The sequence below is a fragment of the Cololabis saira genome, chromosome 2 (assembly GCF_033807715.1).
Source record: "Cololabis saira isolate AMF1-May2022 chromosome 2, fColSai1.1, whole genome shotgun sequence".
NCBI classification, from domain to species: domain Eukaryota; kingdom Metazoa; phylum Chordata; class Actinopteri; order Beloniformes; family Belonidae; genus Cololabis; species Cololabis saira.
The window spans coordinates 10,257,180-10,274,605 of NC_084588.1; the positions used below are offsets into that span (position 1 = coordinate 10,257,180).

Below are 17,426 nucleotides of genomic sequence, written 5' to 3' on the forward strand. Positions count from 1 at the left end.
TGGTGCCTTTTGGGGAACTATCAAATATGGACCAATCACATGAAGGGGGGGTGCGCTTGTTGGCGTCTAGCGTCGCCACGGTAACACTTTGGAAAGAGAAAAGTAATGCGTGTAGTCGCAGGATGGAGACGCACATTTTGATGTATAACACATCTGGGTTCACGATACGGTTCGGGCTGAATTAACTCTCGAAGGAATGGCATATATTGCTCCAAAATTACGCGATTAATGCAGAATGTTCAAAATGGCCGACTTCCTGTTCGGTTTCGGCCATGGCGCCAAGAGACTTTTCTTTTAGTTGCGACATGATACAGGTGTGTACCGATTTTCGTTCATGTACGTCAAAGCGTATTATGGGGCTTGAGGCGCAAAGTTTTTTCTGTCTGAACCAATCAGATGAAGGGTGGGCACGCTTTTTGGCGTCTAGCGTCGCCACGGTAACGCTTTCGAAAGAGAAAAGTAATGCGTGGGGTCGGATGATTGAGACGCACATTTTGATGTATAACACACTTGGGGGAACGTTACGGTTCGGGCTGAATTAACTTTCGAAGGAATGGCATAAATTTCGCCAAAATGACACGACTAATTCAAAATGGCCGACATCCTGTTCGGTTTCGGGCATGACCCCAAGAGACTTTTGTTTAAGTTGTCCCATGATACAGGTGTGTACCGATTTTCGTCCATGTACGTCTAACAGTATCGTGGGGCTTGAGGCACAAAGTTTTCAAGGGGGCGCTGTTGAGCCATTTTGCCACGCCCATTAATGCAAACCTTTAAATATCAAATTTTTCGCCAGGCCTGACTAGGGTGCAAAATTTGGTGACTTTTTGGGCATGTTAAGGGGGGCAAAAAGGCCTTCACTTTGTCAGGAAAATAATAATAATAATAATAATAATAATAATAATAAAAATTCCTGCAAATACAATAGGGCCTTCGCACTGAAGGTGCTCGGGCCCTAATAATAAAAATTCCTGCAAATACAATAGGGCCTTCGCACTGCAAGTGCTCGGGCCCTAATAATAAAAATTCCTGCAAATACAATAGGGCCTTCGCACTGCAAGTGCTCGGGCCCTAATAAAATGAATAAAAAAATAGAATATAGCTTAAACTAAAATAAGCTTAAAATAAATTCAAGTACTTTAATAAATAATAAAATAAATAAAATAACAGAATAAAAAACAAACAAAATGTAAAGCCTTTTTTACTTTTCTTTTTTAACCAGCAGAACTAGAACAAGCCCATGAACTCATAGAAACTCTGTGTGTGTTTGAGTCTGTGTAAATGTGACAAAACATGCAAAAACAAACATTTTTCCCAAAGAATCACCCAGTGATGTCATGAGATTGACGCGTACGCGGATAAAAGGGATAAAAGAAAAGTAACAGCTCAACGTAGCCTAATGTAGCAGAGTAAGAGTACAGTTACTTCACAAATTTACTCAAGTAAAAGTAAAAAGTATAGTGATTCAAAACTACTCCTAAAAGTACAAAATTTCCCAAAACGTACTCAAGTAAATGTAACGGAGTAAATGTAACTCGTTACTACCCACCTCTGCGTAGAATGGCAATAGAAAGTTAGAAAGTTGCAGTAGTTTGTGCTCCTGGAGATTTATTAATGATAAGATTTTTGAGATGTGGTAGAGAGCTACTTTGTATGCAGAGAGACACTCAAATATTTCAAGCTGAAGCACATCCTAATTTGAACCATGCCTCACCAAAAGGGGATTTCTGAAGACATAAGATCAAGAGCAGGTGATCTGCTTAAAGGCTGGAGAGGAATATGGAGCAACCTCAGTGTTTGGGTATCCGTCAGCGCTGGGGTCGAGTCATCAGAGCCCGAGTCGGAGTCCAGTCTCGTGTTCGACTTTGAGTCAAGTTCAATTAAAGAAAACAAGCAGCGTTGATCCGAGCCAAGTCCAGGTTAACTCCAATCCAAACCACACATCTTTTGTAAGCTGCACACTATTTAAAACACCTTTTTTAAACATCTACCAGCATCAATGCTGAGAGACGTACGTTACATACGTTCTTTTAACATTCAGCAGTAGCGTTTTGTCCAAATGCTTTACAGTAAATTCAACAAACCTTACAATAACTTTCAGATGAACAGTTTCAGTGAAAGGCCAACGTGCAGCTGCTGCTCTGCGTGGCGGCAGCAGACCAGCAGCTTCTGAAAGAGGATAACAAAAGCCCGGCCCATACGTGTCCTCGGCGCGGTTTAGCATCTTTTGTTTGTTCGTAAACATTACGCATGTACAGCGTGAACTGATTACAAGCGGGACTGTCCATCTGGCAGAAAACAAAAGCTGAACCGTATGTGGCTTTTATGCCAAATCATTGTGGCAGATAAAGTAAAAGTCTAAAGAATCCCCTCTTGTGTACACGCCTGAATGCTGTTGATGCACGAGTGTGAGTCCAAGTCCAGGCCATGAAGTGTGAACGTCCGAGTCAAGTCACGTTCAAGTCGTACCTGTGCCAGAATCCTGGACTCGAATACTTCAAATCTATTCCACAGTTACATACAGTAACATAGACGTTTTAGTAACGTGGTTGCGATGACTGAAAATGATGCCCATCAGAGATGACTCCAACTAAGCAGGATCCTGTCAGGGTTTTGACATTTCCCCCAGTTTGTGTTTTCAGTTCTCTCTCCTGTTTCTTATCTGCCCAGATTGTCCGCACCTGTGTCTCGTTATCCCCTGTGTATATCTGGTCTTGTCTTTTTCTGTCAGGGTTGGTTGTTTGAGGACCCAGACGCAGGAGAGCGAGAGGCAGGAGTTCCAAAAAAACAGGGTTTATTTAACAAAAAAAAACAAAACCAAAAGCGCTGCTGAGCAGGATCAAAAACTTGGACCAGGGACACGAACAGGAAAACTGACAACGAGAACGTGGAGGGAGCAAACAGTACGGGCCGACAGGGAACAAGGGAAAGACAAGACCAGATATACACAGGGGATAACGAGACACAGGTGCGAACAATCAGGGCAGATGGGAAACAGGAGGGGCAGAACTGAAAACACAAACTGGGGGAAATGTCAATCTCTGACGGATCCTCAATGAGGTGAAAGGAACCTACAAGAAGCAGCTCGAGGCCTGAAGACTTCCTTGTTCTTGAGTCTACATACAGAAGTCAGTAAACAGGCATAAATACCAAGGAGGAAGTCACCGCTCTTCAAAACAAGCATTGACAAAGCACCGTGGCAGCCTGGGGAGATGTTTTATGGACCGATGGAACATGTTTATATCAGGGTGGATGGTCCGGTGGGACAGGGACCCTCTGAATCAAGGTAAATCCACCACAGAATGGCTTTAGAGGATGAAAATCCACCTTTTCCAGAGGACCAGACGTTAACTAATGGCGCTTTTGCACTAGTCCCTCCTCAGCTCGCTTCTACCCGCCACGGCCCCGTCTTGCGCTTTTGCACTAGGGGCTGAGGCGGGTAGAGCTCTTCAAAGCAGATACTTTTTCTGTAACCATTCTGCCGAGGTTCTAACCGGGCGGAGCCGGGACTATTTCTGACGTCACCACCCTCCTCGCCACTGATTGGTCGGGGGGCGGGGCCGTCATACGTTTGAATCAGGAAGTGGGAGTCAGCGCGAGAGCGACTCGCGGCGATTTTATTATAAAGCGCAAAACGTCTGTTTGGTGATCCAACTCTGAGGTGCAGATATTCATAAAACTGGTGGCTGACGAGAGAATTAAAAAAGGGATGTAGACGGGCGGCTCCAGCTGATTTCTGATCAGCGCCGACATGAACAAAGCGGTTGCGCAATTGAGTACGTCACAGCAGCTTCACCCCAACCCGCCCACTTCTCACCTGGCTGTGGAAAAACTAACGGGGACAAAACGGGTGGAGCCACGCCGAGCCGCGCCGAGCTGATGAGGTACTAGTGCAAAAGCGCCATAAGAGCGTTCACGTCACCCTACATACGACATCCTATAAGTGTGTCTAAGCTCCAGCAGTTTGTAAGAGGAACAAGGTTTTCCCTGAACTTTGTGCAGGTCATTGTTGCCAGCTATTACTACCTCAGTTATTGTAATTCCAAGGGGTTCACACACTTTTTCTTTAACTGTATGACACAGGTTTTCATACAGGGTACATAGACTTACTGTGTAGTCATACACACTGCGAGATCCGTTGGGTTTTTAAACAACTTTCATGTCCACAAATCGTCACCATTATCATCATCACCATTATCATCATCACCATCGCTGTGACAGCTTTTGCTGTGGAAAAGTCATTTGGACGTCTAGGGACTGAGGAACAAGAAAACCACAGCTGGGAACAGAGTTCTGGGAGGTTTCCAGAGCGGTCTGTGTGACAAGCCAACGGCCAAACGTGCGCATACTGTGTGAGCGAAGCACCTAATGGACTCCATTCAGGGACGGACCACAACAGAACAAATCTTACTTGGTGAACTGTCGAAGTTTGGCCTCAATGCTGCGATGCCTCATGCACATCCTGGTCAGAGCGGAGCCGATGTCTCTGGTTGCCCCTGGAAATGAAAACACCACCAAGATCGTGAGACAAACACACAAACAGATGTTACCAGTAATACCAGTGAGTACTGTACGTCACTGCTCATTTACCACAAAAGACTTTGGGTTTTGTTTCTTCCGCACACACAAATCTGAGAGTGGTATTTACATTACTGCTGTGTGAGGTGAAGGCTGGTGAAAACATTTCAACCTTGAAACAGATGAACAATTAAAGAGCTTCTTTTTTTTTTACACTCAGCCAGTATTTACCCAGGAGACCGATCTGGCTCCTGGAGACACTACACACACACCCCGGGATTCGTCCAAATAAAGTAGTGTCTCGTGAGTGTGTGCTTGTGTGAGAGGCAGCTGCTCGGAGACCCAGTTTCATGTTCGGCTAACCTGCAACTGTAAACAGCAGTCTATTTTAGGGCAGTAGGGCCATGTGGAAAAAAGGGACCCCAGAGTTTAAATCTGTTTATGCCACGGCAGACACTGCAGACTTCCAAACAAGGTGCTCAGAACCGCTGTCGCCCCCCCACAGGTACAGTACACTGCCAACACATCGCATTGGGGTTGTATTTCTGTCCCGATGCTGTGTACTGTACTTACAGACTTTTGAGCTAAGGTATAAAACTTCTACAAGTACGCCCTAGCCGATGAATACCATAACAACTAATGTCCCCTAAATCTACACTCTGGAAGTTCTGATTAAACGGGAGCCGAACAGATTTCCTCGTGAAATACCGTGTATCATAATGGCTTACACAGGATTAAAGAGTAAATTGTGGAGGATGCAAAGGGAAGAGGGGATTTATTCCACAATGTTCAGTGATGGATTAATATTTTCTACCACAACTGTAAATCTTTTGTTGGACAAATAACTTACTCCGCAATTTCTGAGAGATTAGGATATAATGGCAAGGAATTACACAATCTTTCACTAAACTGACAAATGTCTTTACACAGATATAGGCCAACAAATGTTACATTTATCCTCGAAATATTGTGACAACTTTCAAATTGATGGTTTTAACATTATAAGAGAACTGAGGAACTTAGATTTATTCATTGTAATAGATTTCCTAACTCTCTATTTAGTATCACAGTATTTCCTTGAATGTCTGATGTACTTGTAAGAAGAAATTTAGATTATCACACTAAAAAACATGGAGGACATCAGCACACGTCTGCTCAAAGACGGTTAAAGATGCAGAGCGTGTGATTTTATCAAAGGGGTGTTTGAGCATGACCTCACAGAGCAGCGAGGAGCTGTTTCATCATCATATCTGAGGCTGGGACAGTCGGACTGGTAATCAGGAATCCCATTACAAAGAGGGCGCGGCCCCAGGAAACTGAAATGTTGATGCAGTTCTAACATCAGAGAGGATATTGAAGAGTTATATAAAATACTGAAATCAGATACATGGAAACTCCCCCGTTTGATAACACTAATTTAATTCTGATTGTAGATGAGTTGTTGCTATGGTAATGGCTGCTCACTTCACATCCTGTATCTGACAAGATGAAGATATTTTAACAAGTTGTTTACAGCTCTTGTCTTCATTTTCATTTTTTCGATAGATCATGAATTATTAAAGACTTTGAATACAATGTAAAAAATGTATGGTTGAATTAGAATAAGGAAGATAGACATGTATATATATCATCATATGTTATGTCTGTAAATGGAACTGGTTGACATATTACAGTAGTGGTATTATAAGAATCGCTTTGCATGAAATCAACTGATATTAAATGTTAGAAAGTAATTTTCTTATGAGCGGTGGGGTAAAGAAGACACTAAGTCTGCATGCTTGTTCATATTCATTAGTCAATGTTGAAGCTAAGAGCTGTTTAGATTGACGTCAGTCCGCTGCGCGGCCGCGTTGGAGCGCGCCATAACCAACAATGTCCCAACAACGCCGAAAGGTGTTAAACTGGCCAACTTTCCATTAAATGTTGAGCATGATCTTACCAGCAGACATAGTTTAGAGAAGATAATAGAGGAAAACCAGTCTGAAATTGTCCGTACAAGTAGCATTAGCTTCTTCTAAAGTGAAAACACTGCTGTTTAACATTACGTTTTTCCTTCCCTCCACATCTCACTCGGGTATCTGGCTGTCTGAAACCTTACTGAGTAACCAGGGTAAATCTGCCTGGTAAGGCCTTCATCCAACAGAGGTGATAGGGCGAGGCGTGAGAGATGTGGGTATATCCCCAGCAAAAAGAGACTTTTGTGGGTCAATAACAGAATAAGGTCTTTTTCTTCTTGATTTGTTCATCAACTGGTGCTGTAATCTCAGTAAACACATGGCTTCGACACAGCTGCTGTCAAGAATAAACATTATTGCTCACTTAAGTTAGCACATATACATTAACATGCATACATTAACCACAAACACGCATGCACACTTAAACTGTGTGTCGTTCACATCCAGAGAAGTCCTCCATTCATAATTAAATTCTTCTCTCTCTCCTCCTGTTCTACCCAGCAACCATTCATTAAAGCACAGCCACCCTCCCCCACCCACACACACAAACATACGAAGGATATAGAAGTGTTCACCGTGCATGCCAATCGCTTCTACAACTCAGCAGCATCTCAAGCTTGGTCTGAGTGTGTGCACGTTGAGGATTTGATCTGGCCTGATCTCAAACCAGTGAGTGGATCTGGACACTGGTACGGAGGGAGCGAAGCTCCTGAGGGAAGAGAGCGTGTGATAATTTGAGCGAAAGGCAAAAGATGATGTGGGAAAGAAACGCGAGAGGAAGAGTTGCAGGAGACATGAGAGAGCATGAGGACGAGAGGGGTTGCCTTGCACATTTTAATGAGCCCACTGTTCATTGCTGGAGTGAGAGCCATGGGACTGGATTTACAGCCAAGTGTGTGTGTGTGTGTGTGTGTTTTATCTCTACATTTGTGACACTTCTCTTCCTGTTTGCCTCCACCAGACTTCTTAGACTCCGTAGGAGATCAACAACTGTATGAGAACACACATCACCCACATCTGGAGCTGCTGTTTGTGCATCCACTGCAGATAACGGTGTTTCAGTAGTTAACTTCAGCCAGAAGTCAGAAGAGGACAAGCAAGGCTCAAACATCCAGTATTTAGTCTGCCTCAGCTCAAGATTTATATTTCATGTGTAGCTGTAAATTTGAAAATAGGATTTGTATTAAAGAACTGTCTTCCCATATAAACGATCACAGAGGATTCTGCTCAACCTGACTGACCCATCATGTCATAGACTCTCCAACAGCCCTGTCTCCAGGAAAACATGTTGTCCTGTTAGGTTTCTGAAAACTATCTATGAGCTATCATACGTGCATTCTTTAGTCTGACGGGCTGCAGCCGCAGTATCCACGCAGGAGTGAAGGTTTGTGTGCAACCTGTAGCTGGTGTAGTCTGTGGGTGGTAGAACTGCTGCAGGGCCAATGTACACATCGTAATTATGGCTTCCTGAAAATATAAAAAGGCAACATGGAGTGTTTTCAGAGTGAGCATATTATCATAAGACTTTATAGGTCTGCCGTTGTTGCATGACGATGCTCGCAGCCTTTAAGTCAGTTCACATCAAGTGTCGCTGTTTATTCCTTTCTATTTCATATGGTCAAAGAGGATGCGTTTAAAAGTGTGACTTGTGGTCTGTCTTGTTTGGTGATTGGCCCTAAGACGGATTGCAGGTTTTGTTAATGTCTTATATATCGTACATTAGTACAATTCTTCGGTCATTAAAATTCTTAGTTATTCCAATCTAGACATGAACACGTTGAAAACTTTGATACCTGCAGATTGCAACACTGCCACGAGAGCTCTTCCACGTTCTAGCACCACGTTCTTCTCATATCCAAAGCCAAATCGAAAGCCCTTCTTCCTCTTTTGGTAAAAATGGCTTGACTCTTCTTCCTTCCTCTCTCTCTCACCCTCCTTTTCCTGTCTTTTCTATTTTCCTGGATGTAGTCAATATTGTAAGAGGAAGCCACCTGGGCAAGGTAATAGGTCCCACTCAGGCAGTATGATTAATGATTTTATATCATCTAAAAAAAAACATTTAACCAAAAAAAATAGACTTTGTTGTAAAAGGTATTAAATATGCATCAAATCTGGTCCAACCAGAGTCTAAGAGAGACATATGTGTGCAAAGTACAATTTAATACATATAATACAAGCTGTATGAGATTATACGCATGCCATTTACAAAGTACTGACTCCAAGGGACTAAATCTATAAGCTATAACAACATGAAAGGACGCCTGGACAACAATTTCTGATAATAAAGACGAATTAGGCAAGTTTAGACTCCTGAAGTGTGAGCGACTCAGCAGCCTCTCTGGAGTGACGGGTTTCCCATCAATACTGACTGATGAATACCTTTGATTACTGCAGTCATGTGACTTACTGCTGCTTTGCTACTGAACTCAAAAGCCAGATGGAGTTACTGTAGGAGTCAGCGGGTTCGAGCAGCCTAAGTATACGTCTTCTCCGTCCATGCCAAATAAACTTCTCTTATTCGTCTCCTGGTAGCAGGTTTGTTACAGTTGCATGAGAGCGCAGATCTTGACCTGTTGCTAAGGTGGGAATCAGAACATTTTGTTGCTAAGGTCACATTGTCTGTTGCCACGGAAACAAATGTCTGAGCTGGGCTGCGAGGGAGGGAGGGAGGGAGGGATAGACCAGGGAACGGAGGGGGAAAACTGCACACACAAACATTCACACAGAGAATCCTCTCTGTGAAAAGTGGAAGAGGTCTGCGAGTGGTGGGAACGGGACCAGAGAAAGCAGCACACATACCACCATTACATAACGTCATTAGCTCCATTAGGACTGTTTCTTAAGGTTCAGCGGCCAGTCAACACGTCAAGAGAGAATATAGAAAGAAAATAAACCTATAGGAATAGCTGTTTTCTGAAGAGTTTTGCTTGTTTCTGGTGTGTGTGTGTGTGTGTGTGTGTGTGTGTGTGTGTGTGTGTGTGTGTGTGTGTGTGTGTGTGTGTGTGTGTGTGTAGGGGCAGATGGGATACATCTCTGCTCCTTTCAGGACATGTGAAGGCCCACTGAGCCAACACCACCCCAACCTGGAGGCATTACAGGTATTTTGGGATTACAGTTGGAGCTCCACACACACACACACACACACACACACACACACACGCCCAGCTTATGCCGAGGTATACAGCCCCCTCTACTCTGTAATCATAGCATCTCTCTCTCTGCATCTCTCTGTTTCCTTGCCTCCAGCATCTGCTGACCATCCCACCAGCGCATCTCCAGAGCAGCCATGACTTGTAATCGTGCAGAGGGATTTGTCAGCTCCTGGTTGTCCTTTATTCGTGTGATGCAGGAAAACACACAACTGAATACGTGAATTGTCACCTTTTTTGGGCGGTCTTTGAACACAGAACACCAACCACATTTGATATTTTTCCATCTCTCAATGTGTCTAAAATGTCTAAAAAGAATTCATGACAAAGAATGGCACTTGATTAAAAACAATGACATTGTTCTGTGAAAACTGATTTTAACATATGTTTGAACATGTTAAGAGAAGGTAAATATTTCAAGTTGAGTATGTGTTGTAGCTCATTCCAAGCTTGCGGTGCATAAAAGGAAAAGGCCGATTTACCCAACTCTGTTCCAGTTCTTGGGACCATGAGGAGAATTTTCTCTGATGATCTAGTGTTATAGCTACTAGAGTAATATTTTAATAAATTGGATATGTACAGAGGTAGTTTACCCAGTAATGCTTTTGCAATAGATATTAACATATGTGATTTTCTCCTTAGACTCAGTGAAGTCCATTCAACCATTTGATACAAATTACAATGATGTGTACGTGCACCAGTTACAAAACCGCAAGGCAGCATGATAGATTACATCCAGTTTTTTCAAAAGAAATGAAGATGATCATTCATACAGAAAGTTAAGACACAGCGTGGATGGATGGATGGATGGATGGATGGATGGATGGATGGATGGATGGATGGATGGATGGATGGATGGATGGATGGATGGATGGATGGATGGATGGATGGATGGATGGATGGATGGATATACTTTATTTATCCCAAGCTGGGAAATTGTAGTGTAGCAGCAGCATTACACACACTAACAGTGGACAACATATAGGATAAGAATAAGTAACTATAAGAACAGACTGTACAAAATGTACAAAATAAAATGTCAAGATATAATAAAATAAAATAAAGCAGCAAGCGGTAATAACAAAGTGTTGTACAAAGAGTATATACAGTAAATGGCAGTGTGTATAGGAGATGAAATGCACAGTGACTGTAATTTATGAGGTAAGATTTTTTTTTTTCATCCCAAGTCATTAAACTTGGGATGAAAGCAGTAAATCATGAGGTGAGAGTGACAGGGTTAGAGATGCTACAGCAATGCTGTCAGCTCTGTCACACAGGATACTGGCAGTGGACGAGGTGACGGCTCTTCATCCACAGCCAAGACATCAGATGAAAACGTCACCTACGGTGGGCGGGCCCCTTTTTTATTGCGGAACCTTGTAAATTATGTCAATAACACGTGTGGGCCGGGCTCGACCTCTGCGAACTGCTTCGGGTCAAGTAATTATAATAGTGACACACTACTGGCCTAGACTCTCTAGGGCAACCCAGCTGTTCAAAGATACAGTTTATAAAAAAAAGTGCTAGCATATGTGGACTATTTTTAGGGTGAGAGAATAGTTGGCCAACGTGTGGATGAAATAAGGAATAGTTTAGTCAAAAATCCATAAATAAGTTGTCTCACTAGTCTCTGGGGCAGTATTGCGTCAGTAATTGCATAATCCTTATTCCCCGAGGTCAAGCAGCAGAAACGATGTGACAATGTGCAAACACCACTGGCCCATTTTTGGGTAAACTAAATAGAGTAGTCTTGCATATCATTGTTTATGAAACGGTTGTTCATCCTTCGCTGTGCGGGCTTCTGAAAAACCAGGCTTGAATTAAGATACAGCCACATCTCCAGGGACACTACACCTCTGCAAGACACATGTCCAGTCTTGTAAACCCAACCAACACCGGACCGGTCCTGCCTGTGCCATCCAATCAGCCTCAGTTCTTCATGTTGATCATGGCGGGAACATTCCTTTGGGATCCTGGAGCCATGTTTGCAGGATTACATCACCTCGTTTTAAAGATTTGCAGGCTGCACACGGATGCTATTGAACCCTTGTTTTCCAGCATTCCACAGATGTTTCTTCGTTTACGTGGCCGGCAGCAGGTGTCACTGAAGCCCTGGGAGCTCAAGTCATGTTCACAAAACCTGGGTTGCATGGAGGATGTGGTCCATTCTGGGACTGAAAGCAGCCATTAGAAATATGTTAATTGTAGCCTTGTTATAATGGCACCTTACTATTGATACTACATTTTAAAATAGTAATTCATCAGGCCCTGATATCCAGACCTCAACAGTCAAATGCTGATTAGCGTGCACCCACTGCACCCACTGCAAACACTGCCGACCAACATTGCTGGTCTTCCACTGTGGCAGTCCATCCTTTCTGGCTCCATTCTGATGCATAAACAGTGCATACATACGTTTACCAACTGGTGGCATGAAGGAAAACTGTACAGTGAGAACCTGCACATTTCACATTTTCCAGTCCATATGTGTGTACTCTTGAACAAATTCAGGCCTCATATGAAGAAAGATTGAAAGAACGGAATATTTTGCTGAAATCAAGGGATTTTTCTATTCCTGATATAGTTTTTGATTGTTATTTTTTAATCTACATGTATACTGTACAACATGTACTTTATATATAAAGAATTATTGAACTGAAATGAACTATAATCTAATTGTTGCTGCTATAAATAGCTGCAGCTGTGCGTAATGCTCCGGTGCTGTTAATGTGACATTCAGAACAAGTACTTACAGATGTTCAGACTTGATGACGGCTTGCACGTGCACTATTTTAGGTCCGGACCAACAAACAGCAGACAGACCCCCCTATCCAGGCTCTGTGTTCAGATAAAGCAGCGGTGGCCAGAACGCCAGAGTGCTGGTTTTTTTAACCACTTATAAGTTGAGCATTTTTTTGACCTCTGCAGACTCTTAATCAGAAATAATAGAACTAATGATTATAATTTTTTCTTTCTCTTTTTTCCATTCAGCCGTTTTGTCCTGTTTTTTCCAAACTGAAACATCTAAGTACACTTTTAGACACTAAAAATGTACTTAAGACTTATTTGCTCTTACTTTTTTTGTCAATTTAATTCAGTTGTGATGCAAATGGGAAAATGTAAATCAAGCTTAGATGCACGTGAAATTTGACAAGTGAGACCCAAACATATCCAAAACTTCTGGTGATAAGAATATGTTTGCTCATTTCTGCCTTTGTACAGATTTTGGTATGAATCTACAAAGATGTGCACGGATACCTGTGTGTGCGTAAAATCATAAAAATCCTTTGATTATAGAGGGAATTGGTAGTGGACAAAGATTGGAATTAGTTTTAAAAACACATTTTCACCAAGTCATTATTTATTTAACAAAACTAAATCTTTATTAGTATAACACATTAAACAACTAAGGTGGACCAAAGTGCTTCACAACCGTTAAAAACAAATACAAACTAAGCATGAACTATTAAATTATTAGGCACACAAAAACTAAGATTATTATTTAATTTAAATCAAAACACAATAAAAGATTTAAAAAAAGAGACAGAGAAATGTGACATCGTGCCATTACGTGTCAAACGCTATTCTAAACGGATCTTTAATTTGGATTCTAACAGACGCAGTTTGGTGCTATCTTTAGTCCCACTTTACTGCTTCCATTGGAAGCTGATCCCGGTGCTAGTCACCGGTTCTTGATGAATTCATCACTAGCAAGTGTATAGATCTCTATCAAATCAGCTGCTGAGCCCTAAGACAGCTCAGCGGGTTGAGTGGGCCCATCATATACAATGTTTGCAAGCAGATAAATCCTATAAAACCATTTCTAATAACTTTAGGAATAATGGTTCCACAGTGACAATGATGAGTTTAATTTATTTTAAATCAGCAGCTGATCTTCCCTGAAGTGCATGTTGCATCAAAATTAGACCAAAATAACACTGTTGTGGCCATTTATGTTGAATTTCTGTAAATCATATGTATTTGTGTAATTTAGTTTTTTTTTTTCGGCAGTTAGAACATACTTCAGCTAGTTTGGAGTTACTTTTTTGAATTGTAAAATCTGATTAAGTTGACTTTTGTTATCATTTAACTTGTAGGATAGTTCTGGTTATTGTTTTGTTCATAAATTTTATATATACATATATTCAGAGCCGGATTAAATAAATGGACTACACTAGGCAGACTGTGATTTTTGGGCCCCCCTCCATCGATGTTACTTATGAAATCTTAAACTTACCAAAGTTACTAATAAAACTTAATTCACATTTTACATAGCATAGTCATAGTCAAGTTGGTTAATTGTATTCCAAAATAAGTCATGTGTTGTATATTAAACAGTCTATCAGACTATTTTTAGATTTGTATTATTTATACGTTATTACAATGCTCTATTAAATGCTATTAAATTATCCTTATCTTATCGATTGTGAGCATTTTGCAGAAAATCTTAATTAAATGTGTTGATTAAATTGAATAGTTAAATAAGAAGTCAAATCTACAAAGACCAATAAAATTTGCAGTAAGACAAAGTGTGCTGTAGTATGTATGTCTGTATGTGTATATGTATGTATGTGTATGCGTATGCAGAGCCGTTTTGGAGATTTGCGAGGCCCTGTGTGAAATGGCCAGGGGGGCCCTTGAAATTTTGGGGTTTTTCGGGTCGGATCGGGTGTCAATATGCGCAATTTTAACTCTCCAATTAGCAAAATACTGGATACCTTCCCCTGCCTCATCATCATCTGGGCTTGCCTCGACGCGGGGCCCCACGGCTGCTTGAGACCCGGGCGGATCGGTGATTTTTGTAACAAATTTATCAAACGTGCCTTTCAGATAAGCATTAAACTCTTCCATTTTCTTTAGTTTTTTTCTTTTTTCATCCCCTGATGGAAATTTCCTGAATCTGTCTCGTTCTCTCGACATTGTGTGACAGTTTGTTCCAACTCCACCCGTCTGGATCAGACTAGCTTGTGTCCGCGCTTGGTCTGATCAGTTGTATTGAACTACAGACACGCGCATCATTGCACATATATTTATTGATATGCACAGACTAGTACATATTTAGGTCTGTAATGGAACGTGACTGTTGATATTTATAAGGGAAAAAACTAAAAAAAAAAAAAAAAAATTGGGGAAAAAAAAAAAAACGGCCCATAGCCCCAGGCCCCTTGGGGCGCGAGGCCCCGTGCGGTCGCACGGTTCGCACATCCCTTGCGGCGGCCCTGTGCGTATGTATGCGTATATATATATGTATGTATACTAAATATAGTAATAATGCACATATATATATATATATGCCTTAGGTTTTTACCGGCATGTTATCAACCATTAATATGTCTGCAGACAAAAAAAAAAAAAAAAAAAAAAAAAGATTTTTTTTTTTTTTTTTGTCCCTCTGTCTGGGCCCCCCCCTGTCAATCGGGCCCTAGGCACATGCCTAGTTTGCCTTTGCGTTAATCCGGCTCTGCATATATTTCCGAAGTGCATTCATTATCAGTGACGGCCTTTATTGGAATCATTTTGAATTATTTTAGTTTTGGAGCATAAAAGGCTGTGAAAAACACCAAAGTTATTTGAAGCTCAAAGTAACATTTTACTGTTTAAGAGCATATATTAAGGTACCTGGAACGGATACCAGCTCAAAAACTGCCTCCTTGGTGTCGCCTAGGTTTGGAAATGTGTCATTCAGTACATACTTGTCCAGTATTGTGCCACCTCCCTCTTTTTGAACTCCTTTAAATGGTAAAAATGAAAATATTAAAAAATATTTCATCCAATGAAAAGAAAAAAGGCAAAATGTTAAAATGTTTTTAAATGTTTTGCAGTAAGATGTAAATGGCTATTTTGTAAATCAACCAGTCGGCGGCTGACACCTGCATGGATGAAAACATTAGTCGTGAGGTCAGCACACTCATAAATGATGTCAAAAAAAAGAAGAATAGAAAGTAGATAATAGTTAGTAGATGATGTCAGGAGGGAGTGGGAGATTGAGTTCAAGATGTCGGTGCTTTCTTTTGTTTTAAGGTGCATATCAAGAAGAGGGAGTCGATTCCCGAGCAGGTGAGACTGGAGTTGCCAAGGTTACAGACATCTGCAGCAACCTTGCCTCTATTCCCCTGATGCCGGTGTCTCTGCAGTGACACAGCAACAATAGATACTGAGAGATGTAAGGCTAGACCAAAGACAAGCCAGCAAGAAAGGGCGAGACGACGAGATGTGAAGAGGGAGGTGACGAGGATACAGTCTGAAGAGCAGAAGATGTGCAGAAGCAGCGATGTTGCGGTAGAAGCCGTACCAGATAAAGCAGAATTATTCATGAGGCCTAGATATTCCTCTCACCATGAAGCCAGAGACTGTGTTTTCCAGACAAGTAGGCAGCCAGCCACCCTGCTAAAACAACCAATCACTGAAACAGCATCTGCAGCAAACTTCCAATAGCACACGCTGAAGGAATGCTTTACAGTAGAAGATAATACTGAAACAATAAACCACAACAGGCCTTTGTTTTAGGGAGAAAAACAGTCAGCAAGAATAGCCGTCTCATAAAGATTACGGATCATTGATGTAGTCAATAATGAGTTATGTGTTATTTGGCGTTATTGAAAAAACAATTGAAACCCCCGAAAAGTACAAGGTACGTTAATCGGATCATATTAACATGTCAACCCTGAATCCTGGTGCAACGTTGCCTCTGCAGTACCTGACTGAAACTGCTGGTCTGTGTTTATCTGCCACCCTGCTTGGATCAGAGGAAGCCCCTGGTTTGTAATGAACAGAACTATTTTAAGAGGGGGGGTTTAAGAGGGACTGTAAATGAGACGGAGCAATCAATCAATCAATCAATCAATCAACTTTATTGTCACATCATATTACTGGTAGTAACATGGGTAAAATACTTGTTTGTGCAGAATCATCATCATTTGCAGTTAAAAGATAGACATACAAACAAAGTGCATAGTGCATGAATAAAAGCATAAAAACAGTATGTGGAATAAGAGGATAGAAAAACAGATAAATAGTCTTGGGCTTCTATATATGATATAAAAAATCTTCAGTTCAGTCTTTCACAAGAACTAAGTCTTGTTCAGTAATCTGTTTGCTGGCAGATAAAAACTGTTCAGAAATCTGGTGGTGCTGCTTTTTATGCAGCAGTCTGATCTCATCCCATCTCATGCAATAAAACAGTTGTATCTAAAAAGTCAGGGATCCAGCTTGACAGCAACCACGTTCCACTTTGAGCTTGTTTAAACCCGGGATTTTCCCCTGTGTTCAAGTTCAACAGGCCAAGGAGTGCCAGTCAACAACACACACACTGTCTAAAATATGCCAGATTTGACCTTTAACCCCCTCCCTCTGCACTGATGACAGCAGTCACAAGGCCACAACGCTAAACCGACACCCACTCCCTATTTTTCGCTACCACTGCATCATTTTAATATCTGCAATGTTTTTTTTCAAATATCCTTGTTTCCGCTGATCGACGCAGAATTCTCATCTTCTCAATTTTGCAGGAAGAAATGGCGTCTGACCAAGTATCGTGCCGGACGCTGCTGCAGATTAACGTTGCTGCTGCTTCATATCGGACACTGTCCTCGGCGACACCGATGAGCGTGACCCAGACTGTCTGCTGTGATGAACGGGAACAATCAATGTTCTGGTCCAGTCAGGTTGATTTCCACAGCCGGCCAGATCCTCCACCAGTGGCGCCACATAAAAACACTTTGATGAAGTGGTGCATCCATGGAGAAACGCAAGAAGAACCCGGGCCGTGGAGAAAGAAGCTCCTGACGTACCGGTCTATTTACAG

The 17,426-nt window shown here is 41.7% G+C and overlaps 1 protein-coding gene across 3 annotated transcripts in view; it reads right to left on the reverse strand.

Annotated features, from left to right (window-relative positions):
- The window catches only part of mtss1lb (MTSS I-BAR domain containing 2b), a 124,132-nt gene that overhangs the window by 60,550 nt on the left and 46,156 nt on the right, over positions 1–17,426 (reverse strand). For all 3 annotated transcript variants that reach the window (XM_061737356.1, XM_061737364.1, XM_061737349.1), the window contains exon 4: positions 4,412–4,496. In XM_061737356.1, the coding sequence (XP_061593340.1) occupies positions 4,412–4,496 (85 nt within the window). The remainder of the gene's footprint in view (positions 1–4,411; positions 4,497–17,426) is intronic.